The following is a 14376-nucleotide window of genomic DNA, read 5'->3' on the forward strand; positions in this document are numbered from 1 at the left end:
TATAGCAAAGGCCCAAACAGAATTCCACTTTGTACCTGCTACCACTCTGAACACATTTAATTTTGTAAATAGCTTTTCCGGTTTGTGGCTTAAGTTAGGTAGTTTATGGTTGAATGGCTGTGCCCAAACTGATCAAAGTGATTGGTTCTTTTGAAGGAATCTATAAAAGACATCTATTAAATGTACAACCATGTTATCTTTCATCTCGCAGCAGATTGATAATGAAAGTGCCATAGACAGCAGAGAACTCCTGCAATATTTACAGTATGCTGTTGAATTTATTACAGAAATATATTTAAATAATTTTTCATCAAAGCATAATGTCATCTTGGAATGAAGAGACAAAAGTGGGCAAACTAGAGACACTAATATTGCTGTTCACAGTTTACCCAACTTTCAATCTCAGATAAAGCAAATAAAATTGAATCTGCAGTACAAATATAATGAAAAGTTTCACATAAAAAGTAACATTTAACACATTATTCAACTTCATCCTTTATTTTTGCCCAATACATAAACAATATCACCAAAGTACATTAAATTAAATAATTACTAATCCACCAAAAATAGTGATTGTGTCTATAATATAAATACACTTAATTCCAGATCAAATTTGAATGGACAATTATTCACTAAACTCATGTCTTGTGTATTTCTCTGCTGTTTGATGCACAGAAAATATTCATGGATGAGTTCCCCCCAGATCAAGTTTCAGCTCCTTGTATAGAAATGCATAATGTCTGGCAATCTAGGAAACAAAATATAGTCAATTGCTAAACAATTTTAATGTATATTAACTTCATAAACATGATATTTTAACCAAATTGCAAAATTCTCCACTTTTGGATATCCTATCCTCATGGGGTTGAATGCACACCTGTTTTAGGAATTCTTTAACACAGATAGTCAGAGTGTGGAAACAGGCCCTTCGGCCCAACTTGCCCACACCAACCAACGTCCTATCTACATTAGTGCCACATGCCTGCGTTTGGCCCAGATCCCACTAAACCTGTCCTGTCCATGTATCTGTCTAATTGCTTCGTAAACATTGGGATAGTCCCTGCCTCAACTACCTCCGTCGGCAGCTTGTTCCATAGTTAATATAATGAAAGGTTTAACATAAAAAGTAGCATTTAACAAGTTATCCCTCAGATTGCTATAAAATCTTTCCCCCTTAAAGTTTAAATCTTTAAACCTATGCTCTCTGGCTCTCGATTTCCCCTACTCTGGGCAAGAGACACTGTGCGTCCATTTGATCTATTCCTCTCATGATAAAATGGATTTAAAGTAATCTGAATATCGGCATGACAAAGAATGACAGCGTAGGAAATATGCACTTTTTGTTCCATGGTGTCATTCGTACCACACAAACCAGGCCCTTTGGTCTGACGTCCATGCTGATCAAGATGCCAAGTTATGCGCTTCCAGTTTCCTGCATATGGTCTATATCGCTCTAGTCCTTTTCTATTCATGTACAGTTAAATTACCTTTTAAATACTGTGATTGTGACTACCAGCTACTCTAGCAGATTATTTCATGTTCCTACCAACTTGTTGTGTTACATCTCAAATCAACTTTAAATGTTTCTTCTGTTGCCCTTAAACCTTTAAACTCCTCTACCCTTGGACCTAGACTGTGACAGTAGGAGCCATTTATGCTTGTCAGTATATTATAGTCATGTCTAGATATTTCTAGTTCTTATCTGTATGTACGCTGGTAGGAGGGATTTGATATGTAGAGGGGTGTGTCTACATCTGGAGAGGCTGGCGCAGTCTCAGAGATTAAAGGGCCTGTCCCACCAGCATGCGATTGCATGCGTCTAGCGCGACCAAACGTGGTGGCTTGAGGCGTACGGCCTCGCGGGGCCGGTCCCACTTCCAACCGTGGAGCCGTCTGGAGTTGTGCGGGGCTGGTCCCGACATCATACTCACCAATCAGCCGGGCAGGAGGCGGGCCGACTGAATTTGGACGTCACACGGCGTCGGGCGGTTACGTCATCACGCAACGGCACGCCGGGCAGTGACGTCACCGTGCAACGCCACGTGCTAGGCGTAAGCCGTCAAGACGCTGCGTATGCCCGTTGAGGCACTGCGTACGGCCTCAATGCGGCTGCGGGCCGACAGGCTGTTGCTGCGCGGAATTTTTGGACAGTGTCAGTTTTTTGGAGCCCCGCGATGTCGGGACCAGCCCCGCACAACTCCATACGGCTCCGGCGATCGAAGTGGGACCGGCCCCGCGAGGCAGTACGGCTCAAGCGACCACGTTAGGTCGCGCTCGCCGCATGCTGGTGGGACGGGATGGCGAGGACAACAGTTTTTACCACAATCACATTCACGAGACGCCACACAGAAGAAACAGTTAATAAGAGGGAAAAGTTTTGAATTATTTCTTTGTTTTGTACTATTTCAATAAAGACTAATTAATCAAGACAATGACTGGAGAATTTGTTTTTTAATATCTGCTATCTGTGAGTGCGGCGAGTGCATAAGCTATGTCTTCACCACATCCCCGAGAAGTACTGGCTATCGAAGTTTGACTTTGAGAAGGTATAGAAACTGCCATTATAGTAACTATCTACCCAATCTACATCCCTCAAAATATTATAACCCGCAATGAGATCATCCCACAATGGTGGTTGTCACTACTTTCATTTGAAAGTCAGAAGGATAGATATTTGAAAAGAAAGACTATGGAGCAAAGCATGGAAATAAGATTAGTGGAGGGATAATTAAAGCCCTGGATAGGTTGGGGTTGTGCAGAAGAGAATAAATATATCAGTAATCATCTTTAACATATGTGAACACAACCAATCAACTGCATTTATCTGGTCCTTTGCTACAATTATGTTACATCCCTCTAATAAAATGAGTTTACTTTTTCTCCTGTTTAGTTTTAAGCATGCCTGCAGTATCATAATCTGATACTGTGTGGGGTTCCTGAGACAGGATGTATTATGTTCAACTGGAGGTGACAAGAATGTACAACAAACATATAACTTTACACGAATATGGAAGAAAACACGATTTTGCCCATTGTTCCGAGGTCTTCAGTCATTCACACTTGAAATAAACCCTTTGATTGTTTCACAGTCAACAAAAGCACTGTTAACAGAGGATCAATGAGATAATGCATGTTGTACCCAGGTATGTCAAGAATATGTTTCAGAGCGAGCATCGTGCTTATAATGCACCAAGTTCTAAATAAAGGCCAGAGCAATTTTACTCCAGGGATTTCAATGGTTAGGTTTTTTAAATTATTGTATTGTGGACCTTTTTGTGATGTTATTGTTAACAGTAGAAAATCTTATTGATCTGAAGGATGAAACACCATTGTGAAGAGAAAATAAAGGCTTACTTCTTGTAATGATTGCTCCCAGTTAGTTGGACCATAGTGATCATCCCCAGGCTGGATATCCAAAATGATACTCTGTGGTTCACCTTTGTTTGAAAACAATATGGAGAAAAAAAAAATAATTCTCCATAAACATTGATTTAATACTGTATATTATTGCATTTATCGATTGCAATAACAGTTAACAAGTCGGTTACACTGCCACATTATATTTATGCTGTTAACTTTATTTGATTAGTTTTTACTTCATTTGAATTTAATTTAAGGACTAGCCATGGTAAATTCTGACTATGTAATGAACTTATAATGCCATTTTAAAAAGTAGGATAGAAAGTTAGAAAGCTTAACATTTGTGTACAGTTTTGGAATAGAATAAATCAGACAGGACTTTTGGTCTCAAAGCTACTTGATGTGCAGGTTAAATGTTCAACATAAGGATGTTGGGATATGTGACGTATTGCTTCTTATCCAGACCAGTATTGGTTTCTGGAATGGTGCACAAGCAGGATTATTGCAAGTGGTCTCCAAGTGATCAAGTTAGAGTGATGTTAGGCATTTAATATCTTTATTCACCAGCAGATTCTGCCTTTGTTCCTCACGGCCCAGGTTTACCGCTAGTCCCGTAACTCCAGCGACTTTGTTCTCTCTGTGAATGACGGGCCAGAAAACCTGCACGTATGAATTTTAGCGCTTTCCAAAAGCAAAATTGATTGATGAAGGCACTGTGGTGGATGTTGTCTATATGGACTTTAGTAAGGCATTTGACAAGGTCCAACATGGTAGGCTGTTTTAGAAGGCACATGGCACATAGGATCCAAGGCAAGCTGGCTAACTGGATCGAATGCAAGACATTTTTCCATGGGGTAGTTTGTGACCAGGGATCAGTACTGGGATTTTTCTTGTTTGTGATTTCAATTGATGATTTGGAGTGAATGCAGGACTATAACTTAGCTTGTGGATAGTGAGAAAGGTTGTCCAAGGCTACAGCAGGATATAGATCAGACTGATGGTTTGACGGTACATTGGCAGATAGAAATGAATCCAAAAGTACAAGGTAATGTAATGTGGGAAGTCAAATTGGGGTACAAGTTCATAGTTCTCCGAAATTGGCAACACCAAAAGATAGGGTGGTGAAGGAGGTATATGGTGTGTTTGCCTTCATAGAAAGGCATAGAATTCAAAAGCTTGGCTATTGTACTGCAACTTTACAAAACACTGTATTTTCATTGCAACAATACTTAAAAAGAACTTGCAACATGCACCGACAAATTCCTGACATTACGTTCTAGTATAGACTGCACTAAGTTGGTAATGTAACCCAAGAACTTACAATCAATTCTATACGAAGGACCATGTACTTACCCATATGCTGATTTCACATAATGTGCACTGCTGGGAAAGTACTGTAAAAGTGAAGGTAGACACAAAAAGCTGGAGTAACTCAGCAGGACAGACAACATCTCTGGAGAGAAGGAATGGGTGACATTTCGGGTGAAGACCCTTCTTCAGAGTGGATCTGCATCTCTGGAATGAAGAAATGGGTGACGTTTCGTGTCAAGACGTCACACATTCCTTCTCTCCAGAGATGCTGCCTGTCCCGCTGAGGAACTCCAGGTTATTTTGTCTATCTTCCGTTTAAACCAGCATCTTCAGTTTCTTCCTGAAAGTGTAGATTGTTACGAGCGATAGAGACACACACACATAAATATATATAACGTACAAATTTAATGGCACAGCTAATATGTTAGTAGCCATTACTCACCCATAGTAATATAATTTGTAGCCACAGCATTTCTAAGTTTGGTTGTATATTTCAGCAACCCTGACAGTAGCACACGTTGGTCGTCTCGGTAGGCTGTGATCAGTATAGAAGGATAATTCTGAAAAAAAGCCAAGCAAGAGAGTATTCACCTCCAATTCTGGTTTAGTCCACATCAGAAAGCCAGACTATTCATACCTAAATAAGAACTGGGTTTCAAACAACTCAATGCACAGATTTGCCCCTGCAACATCCTGATGGGCTTTGCCAGCTGTAAATCTTGAAGTATTTAATAACTCTTAAATGTTTTTGTCATTCATATTTAATTTAAAAACGGCTGTTCCGCATTATCTATCTATTTATTTATTTATTGTTGTGTCGATCATATGATCATGTATACGGTGTATTCTATAAGCATCATGTGATTTAATTGCACCCTGGCATATTTGACAATAAACTAATCCAAATGGGCTTCTTTTCAGTATCAGGTCCAATGGTATTAAAGATAGTAACGCTGTTGGTACATTTTAAACAAACAAGCTTTCTCCCTCAATTTAATTTTCTACTCATTGTGGCAAACAATACTACTGCTGGAAAGTAGAATAACCACATAGCTGATATCAAAATATAATTTTAACTTTCACTGGTCAATCACTATTCAATCACATGATATGCACCCTGCCAGACTTTCAATTTGAGCCGTGCATCCAAGTCTAATAGAAAATGTACCGTGTGCATTCATTTCAAAGGAACCCAACTCGCAAAATAAGGGTAAATTTGGTGGAGCAAAGAAAAAAAAATGCCTTTAAAATGTTATCTTTTCACATTGCAATTTATCCTATTAATACAGGCTACATAAAAATCTTAACATCTCACTGTCTAAGAGTTTTCCTCCAAAGATATTATTTATGGATTTAAATAAGTTAACACATTTCTTGTAATTAATTATTCAGTGTGCCTGCTGCTTGGACGACTAGTTCATGTGTAAACATCAATTCAGTTAGCAATTACTTTCACATATTTTAACTAATTTGCACACGAGTAACACAAGCATTTAAGGAAAATGTAATGTGGAGGATACAAGATTGTAATGTGGTGGTGCAGCTGTATTCTGTAGCAAGCTGCCATGAATATTGCATTACTGGAGTTGGTGATGCCCGACTCAATAGTTGTAAAATGTAAACCTTGACCGCAATAACATTTCTCTGGTCACTCTATCACTGAATTATCCCAAACACATGCACTTTTATAACTATACTAGATTAAGTGGGACCCATCGGGTCCCAGCATCACACTGGAGGGCTGGTCATCCAACGCAATATTCCACCTCTCCACCAATTCTAATATTGGTGGCCAGTTGGGGGGGGGGGCTTTCTGGAGCGCTAGTATGGGTGTTGTGGGCTGAAGGGACTGGTTTCCAGAGGGCTAGTATGCAAATTGTGCGCCAAATGGATTATTGGGCTGGCGTCTCAGTCAATCAAGCCTGTTGTGCTGGCAACTCACTCACGGCTGGTGGGCTGGTAGTTGACTCACGGCTAATCCTTGAAATTCTATTTCAAGCAGGGTATAGGGCCACCAAATTCAAGTGCAGTTTCTTACCACTTCTAGCAGGGTGCAAGGCCACCAAATTCAAGTGCAGTTTCATACCATTTGAAGTAGGGTGCAAAGCCACTAAAGACAGCGAGTCGTGACAACTCCCTCCTCCATCTTGCAGAGACTGAGCCACACCCACATTTCCGGGTTTTATAACCCTTCCCCCCCCTCCCCCCCACCGGAAAAGGTGTGGCCTTCATGGAGTGATTGACAGGAGAGAGTTTCTCAACTTTTTTAAAAAACTAATAACACTTTTATTTTTCATTGATGGGAAGGATTCTCTGCATCTGCTCAGCGGAGGGGGACTGAGTAAGATGGACAAAAATCACAGCCGTAAGTGGTAGCGTTTTTATCTAAATTCAATATACAGTGCAAACAGGAAGTAAGTGCATTTACAGTAGTGCCTTTTAACTTCAAGCCAAAGCACCCAAGCCACCATTTGCAGTAAGTAGTGCATTTCAACTTCATGCCACCATTTGCAGTAAGTGGTGCCTTTCAACTTCAAGCCAATGCACCCAAGCCACCATTTGCAGTAAGAGGTGCCTTTCAACTTCGTCAAAGCTCCCAAGCCATCATTTACAGTAAGTAGTGCCTTTCAACTGCAAGTCAAAGCTCCCAAGCCACCATTTGCAGTAAGTAGTGCATTTCAACTTCAAGCCACACCCAAGCCACCATTTGCAGTAAGTAGTGCCTTTCAACTTCAAGCCAATGCACCCAAGCCACCATTTGCAGTAAGAGGTGCCTTTCAACTTCGTCAAAGCTCCCAAGCCATCATTTACAGTAAGTAGTGCCTTTCAACTGCGTCAAAGCTCCCAAGCCACCATTTGCAGTAAGTAGTGCGTTTCAACTTCAAGCCACACCCAAGCCACCATTTGCAGTAAGTAGTGCCTTTCAACTTCAAGCCAAAGCTCCCAAGCCTCCATTTGCAGTAAGTAGTGCCTTTCAACTTCATGCCACCATTTGCAGTAAGTGGTGTCTTTCAACTTCAAGCCACACCCAAGCCACACCCAAGCCACCATTTGCAGTTAGTACTGCCTTTCAACTGCAAGCCAAAGCACCCAAGCCACCATTTGCAGTAAGTAGTGCCTTTCAACTTCAAGCCAATGCACCCATCCCCCAATTTGCAGTAAGTAGTGCCTTTCAACTTCAAGCCACACCCAAGCTATCATTTGCAGGAAGTAGTGCCTTTCAACCATGCCACCATTTGCAGTAAGTGGTGTCTTTCAACTTCAAGCCACAGCCAAGCCACCATTTGCAGTAAGTAGTGCCTTTCAACTTCAAGCCAACATTTGCAGTAAGTAGTGCATTTCAACTTCAAGCCAAAGCACCCAAGCCACCATTTGCAGTAATAGTGCCTTTCAACTTCAAGCCACAATTTGCAGTAATAGTGCCTTTCAACTTCAAGCCAAAGCTCCCAAGCCACCATTTGCAATAAGTAGTGCCGTTCAACTACAAGCCAAAGCAACCAATCCACCATTTGCAGTAAGTAGTGCCTTTCAACTTCATGCCACCATTTGCAGTAATAGTGCCTTTCAAATTCGAGCCACAATTTGCAGTAATAGTGACTTTCAACTTCAAGCCAAAGCTCCCAAGCCACCATTTGCAGTAAGTAGTGCCTTTCAACTTCAAGCCAAAGCAACCAATCCACCATTTGCAGTGATAGTGCCTTTGAACTTCAAGCCAAAGCTCCCAAGCCACCATTTGCAGTAAGTAGTGCCTTTCAATTTCAAGACACACTCAAGCCAAGCCAACCAGGAGGGGGGAGGGGGGGGGGGGGGCTTTCTGGGGCGCTAGTATGAACCATTTTAGAACCAATAGACATTTTTTGCAAGCATTAGAACCAATAGACATTTTTTTTGCAAGCTTTAGAACCAATAGACATTTTTTTGCAAGCTTTAGAACTAATAGACATTTTTTTGCAAGCTTTAGAACCAATAGACATTTTTTTGCAAGCTTTAGAACCAATAGACATTTTTTTTGCAAGCTTTAGAACCAATAGACATTTTTTTGCAAGCTTTAGAACCAATAGACATTTTTTGCAAGCTTTAGAACCAATAGACATTTTTTGCAAGCTTTAGAAGCAATAGACATTTTTTTGCAAGCTTTAGAAGCAATAGACACTTTTGCAAGCTTTAGAAGCAATAGAGACACTTTTTGCAAGCTTTAGAAGCAATAGAGACACTTTTTGCAAGCTTTAGAACCAATAGACATTTTTTGCAAGCTTTAGAACCAATAGACATTTTTTTGCAAGCTTTAGAACCAATAGACATTTTTTTGCAAGCTTTAGAACCAATAGACATATTTTTGCCAGCTTTAGAACCAATAGACATTTTTTTACAAGCTTTAGAACCAATAGACATGTCTTCTCTTCTTTCTTGGTTGGATGTGCAGCCACCGACAACATGAAGCAGTCGGAGATAGAACTAACCAGGTGAATTGGTTTTAAAACATGTGGGGTGGGGGATCACAATGAGGCCAAACATCTTGGACAGGTTTCGGCAACTTATGGCATACGGGCTGATTCCGGCCCATAACCCGAAAAACCACGTTTTCTTTTCCAATTTGTTTTCGCGGGGTCGGGGCAGGCGAGCCGACCTGAGAACTGCAGCCAGTCCCTGGGACGCGAGCTGATCTGGGAACGGCAGCCAGTCCCTGGGCCACGCAGAATGCCAACTTGATCATTATGGACAAATTGGGCCAGCCATGTACATGTTGTATAACTCTGACTCTATGCAGATCTGAATGGGCTTAGAATGACCATTTAAGCAAAATTTCCCTCACTTTCCCCATTTTGATTCTTGAGATTAATATCCCTTTGCTCTGTTAACAGCGTTAAAGTACTTATGAGGTAGAGTCAGGAAAGGGAACATGTTATTTTTTGTTAGTTTGCTTTAATTTGTTAGTTGATTTTTTGTTGACTGCCATAATTTCTGAAATGGTCTTAAAGTAACTTAACTGTTATAAAGCAGTAATAATTGATTTTTGCCCAAACAATTGGAACTTGCATTAAATGTTTGCATTATTAGCAGGGCTGCCAACTCTCACGCATTGAGTGTGAGACTCACGCATTTCACAAAATTCTCATGCTCTCACGCTGATCACAAAATTATATAATGAGAATAGGACCTGTTTTGCTTGACAAATAGTGTAGGAAGAAATTGCAGATGCTGTTTTAAACTGAAGATAGACATTAACAACTAGAAAAACTCAGCAGGACAGGCAGCATCTCTGGAGAGAAAGAATGGGTGATGATTCGAGTCGAGACCTTCAGCCTGAAGAGGTTGAAAACCAGCCATAAAACACAATGACTGGACATGTGTGATATCCAACTAAGGGCAGAAATCAGAATCATGTGTTCATCTTTATTCACGTGACACCATAATAAATATATTACAGAAAAAATAGTTTAATGGGGTAGCACGGTGGCGCCGTGATAGAGTTGCTGCCTTACTACCACATGGGTTTTCTCTGGATATTCCGGTTTCACCCATATCCGAAAGAAGTGCAGGTTTGTAGGTTAATTGGCTTCTGTAAATTGTCCCTGGCGTGATGGATGGAATTGGTGTATGATAGATTGCTGGTCGGTGTGGACTTTGTGGGCGGAAGGGCCTATTTCCATATATATTTTTACATATATATCTTAATTTCCATATATGAACCATATATGATTGAATATGTGGCATTATTTTCGTCTTGTTTCTATATTCAAAGGGTAAGGTTGAAACCATCTGAAGAAGGGTTTCTTAGAAGAAGGGTTTCCCTATTTCCTTCGCACCCGCTGAGTTTCTCCAGCAATTTTGTCTACCTTTGATTCTCCAGCATCTGCAGTTCCTTCTTGAACAAGGTTGATTGATTTATTTGTGCAGAACAGTGATGGAAGTCCAACTTTTGCTTTGTTTCTCTGTGTTTTTCTCTATATATATGCATAACAGCATGAATATAATCTGATTTCCATACATGAATATAGTCATTCATGTGCTGCACCTGTTGATCAGAGCCTGGCTCTATTTTGGAATGTAATTAGGAATGTAATTTAGCCTTACCTTATTCATACCTAATCCAATTTAAAGCATAAATGTTGCATTCAAATGCAAGTTAAAAGACTCGCTACAGTATGCACCAGATTGCACAATTTCATGCTGAAAAATGCAAAAGCTCCCTACCGTGAGAGGGGGAACACCCCTCTCCCACCCCTCCAGTTGCTACGCTCCCTCACAATTTCTCACTCTCAACTCTCACCCAGTGTTGGCAGCCCTGCATCTTGAATTTGATGAGCGGCATTATCCCCACCATTTTGCCAACTATTAGAAAGCGATCATATCCTCCAGGTAAAGCTGGTCACTGTATTTCTGCGCACTTGGTGACTTTAATTAAGAGAAAGGCGATGAATAGCACAGGTCAGTGGAGTCTGGGATTTAATGGCAAACATTTCCATAAGAAAAGTTAAGACACATTAAGAATTGCACAACAGCTCACAGTGATAGTACAGCCAAGGAAATGCCTTCCCAGAACTGCTGAATCATAATATTAGAAGCACAATATTTGAGGCTTATCAAAAATAAAAAAATTGTACGGTTTCTGGAATTCTGAAATAAAACAGAAAATGCTGGGAACACTTAAAAGGTCAGGCAGTATCTTGGGTAAAGATAAAGTTAACATTTCAGGTCAAAGAAGCTGCATCAGAACTTACCTGTGGCTTAATATTCTGATACGGACAATAAGCTTGAATGTACTTGAAGAATCTTTGGTCATTCAAAGGGTTCCCCCATTCTTCTTGCTCTTCTTGGGTGAGAGGTAATGAAGGGTCTAGCATGGTGTCGAGAACATCAAGAAAAGGAGCCTGTGTAGCAAAAACTGTTCCTGTCAGCAGCTCATTGGTATATTAACAGATGTAGTAACAACATGAAGAGAATGCAATAAATAAAATGTCAGTTCTCCCCCATTCCCATCAAACACAATCTCAATGGGTTATAAAGCCCTGCAATGTAGAAAGCAATTATGATAAAAACAGCAGCTAATAGTTCACAGGGAGGATAAATCCAAGGAAACCCCTCTCCAGAACTTTTGACTCAGTGTGAGCACATAAAGGTATCTGTTCTTTCTCCTCACTGTTCTATCACTACACCAATACAACATCAATGCAAGTATTAACTCAAATAGTGGCAGGTGACTGGGTTGGAGTGAGCTCTCGACCTTCTCTCGTTATCACCTGCTTACAGCCAGCTCATCTCATTTGGCGAGTACAAAGCAAAAACATTTTCAAAAATCAGACTAGCTGGAGGTCAGGTGGCAAAAAGTGCTATATAGTGCATGTTGTCATTGGCCATGAGCAAGTGGCTCACTTTCATCTGTATACTTTATCCTAATGAATTTTTTTGAAGAGCAAATTATTCAAAGTGCTGCTGAGTATATACGTTCTCCATGACCGCATGGATTTTCTTTAGCTCCTCGTTCCCTGCTGCATACAGGCCGTGCCCACCTCCTCGCCACCCCCAGCTCGCACTGCCTCCCCTATAGCTTGCAGGCTACACCTGTCGTGGTCCCTACTGCATAGGATAGTATTAGTGTATGGATGATTGCTAGTGGGCCGAAGGGTCTTTATGTCCAACTTACCTTTAACAGTACTTGGGGAGATCCATCAGTATTTCATGCAATCATTATCTATAGAATAATTAGGAAACTAACAGTTCAATCGAATTACTTGCATTTTCAACTTACTCGTAAAACAACAGCTCTGATCAACTCAGGTGATGCATTGCACAAGCCTCCAACTAGGACTCCACCAGCACTGCCTGCTTTGAGAGCTGTCCTCCTTGGGTTTGAATATCCCATTGTGTGTAAGTGACACAGACAAACCTGCAGATCATCTATGCCAATGTGCTTCTTATCCAACCGACCGGCTCTGTGCCAGCTTAAACCCAACTCACCACCACCTCTGGAATGGAGAACAAAACAGATATAAACAGTGTTAAAATCAAGTTAATAAAAGCATTAGGATGATTGTGACCCTTTAATAAACAGCAGAATTTTCCATGGTTAACATTCAGCAAACAATCACCTTTTCTTGAAATTCAATAAAATACTTGTTTCCGGTTTCTGATCATAAATATTCAACTTCTTAAAATGTAACATTTACATCAGCAATTTTCCATTATTATCATCAGCACACATGCAGCTGAACATTCAAAATGCCCCATGGATATTAAAGCAGAGATAGATTCTTGATTGGTACGGGTGTCAGGGGTTATGGGGAGATAGCAGGAGAATGGGGTTAGGAGGGAGAGATAGATCAGCCATGATTGAATGGTGTAGACTTGATGGGCCGAATGGCCTAATTCTGCTCCTATCACTTAGGACCTGATGAGCGAGATGCAGGATGATTGTAAATTGTGGTGGAGGGGTGGGAGAGCACAAGAGGCATGAGTGAAAGTAACTGAATTGGTGAGGATGAAGAGATTAGGGCTAGGTGGGAGACTTTAGGGCTGATGGGGCTTGCTCTGTCAGGGAATAGCACAGTGCTTATGTAACTTAAGTGGCGAGGATCGGGAATAATACCAATCGGCAATTCGAAAATTGGTCACTGGATTCAGTATGAAGTAGGAAATCAGTTGGATTTTTGAGTGAATTTAAGGGTACTCGAGAAGGAGAAAGTGACCTAATTGAAATAGCGCAAGATGAGTTGGGTATGGTGCATGAACAAGGGTTCAACAATGGACTGTCAGGGGTTGGGATGGAGGTAGCTGTTTGTATTGGAGTTAGAAATCTTGTTGTTGACATTACTACACCAGAAGCTCAGCGAAGGAGCAGAATGTGCTGAGATTCTAAGCTGTTCCTTGACAAAATGCAGCAAAGTGGGGAGAAGAGTCTGTGAAAGTTCTGACTGATATTTGAACCTCAACCAACGCATGTTAAATGGATCATATATCTCACTACAGTTTGTGGCTCCCTGCAGCGCACAGATGCATCTCTCTTTTCTCAACAGTGCAGCGCTTAAAGTTGTTAATTGTTGTGAAACATTGGGGAACATTGCGAGATTGTGAATGAGACCTGCCTAGGAATTTGTATGCAGTCACTACCATGGGACACCCATGGTAATGAGCATAGAACATTGCTGCACAGGAGCAGACCCATCAGCTCACAATGTATGTGCCAAACATGATGCCAACTTATATTTACCTCCTCAGCCTGTATGTGAAAATGTGCCAGCAATGGTTGTATCCAAACTCTGAACTTATTGAAGTCAGGTATATGAAAATTCCTTACTTTCTTATTTCCTTAATTTGAAAAAGTTGTACATAATCCAAAAACAAAATACCTGGCGAACATCATCTTAACCTGTAGAAATGCCAAAGACGTTGGGAGACTTTACCTAACGTGGCAATATGCTAAAATCCAACCGTCTTTCAATAATAGCATCTGTTCTGGTTTAAAGTCAAAATTCAAATCCATGCCATAAGCTCCATAGACATGAACCAATAGAGGTTTATCATTCATTTCATTCAATGTCGTTTTATGAAAAACTGTGATGGGTACCAAGATGCCATCCTGAAAACAAAAATAAAATTATAAATCCTGGCAATGGTTGCATGCTCATAAGTATTTTTACACATCTCTCTCTCTCTCTCTCTCTCTCTGAGCCTGATTAACGTATAATAAAACAGTGAACTCTTATG

General features: G+C 40.7%; 1 protein-coding gene across 3 annotated transcripts in view; it reads right to left on the reverse strand.

Annotated features, from left to right (window-relative positions):
* Positions 1-258: 258 nt before the first annotated feature.
* prepl (prolyl endopeptidase like) overlaps positions 259-14376 on the reverse strand; it is a 34560-nt gene continuing 20442 nt past the window's right edge. For all 3 annotated transcript variants that reach the window (XM_033025508.1, XM_033025507.1, XM_033025506.1), the window contains 6 exons: positions 14073-14248; positions 12422-12638; positions 11394-11543; positions 5114-5231; positions 3355-3437; positions 259-748 (listed from right to left, as the gene is read on the reverse strand). In XM_033025508.1, coding sequence (XP_032881399.1) covers positions 683-748; positions 3355-3437; positions 5114-5231; positions 11394-11543; positions 12422-12638; positions 14073-14248 — 810 coding nt within the window. In that variant the 3' untranslated portion in view covers positions 259-682. The remainder of the gene's footprint in view (positions 749-3354; positions 3438-5113; positions 5232-11393; positions 11544-12421; positions 12639-14072; positions 14249-14376) is intronic.

The sequence above is a fragment of the Amblyraja radiata genome, chromosome 8, assembly GCF_010909765.2.
Source record: "Amblyraja radiata isolate CabotCenter1 chromosome 8, sAmbRad1.1.pri, whole genome shotgun sequence".
Classification (NCBI taxonomy): Eukaryota; Metazoa; Chordata; class Chondrichthyes; order Rajiformes; family Rajidae; genus Amblyraja; species Amblyraja radiata.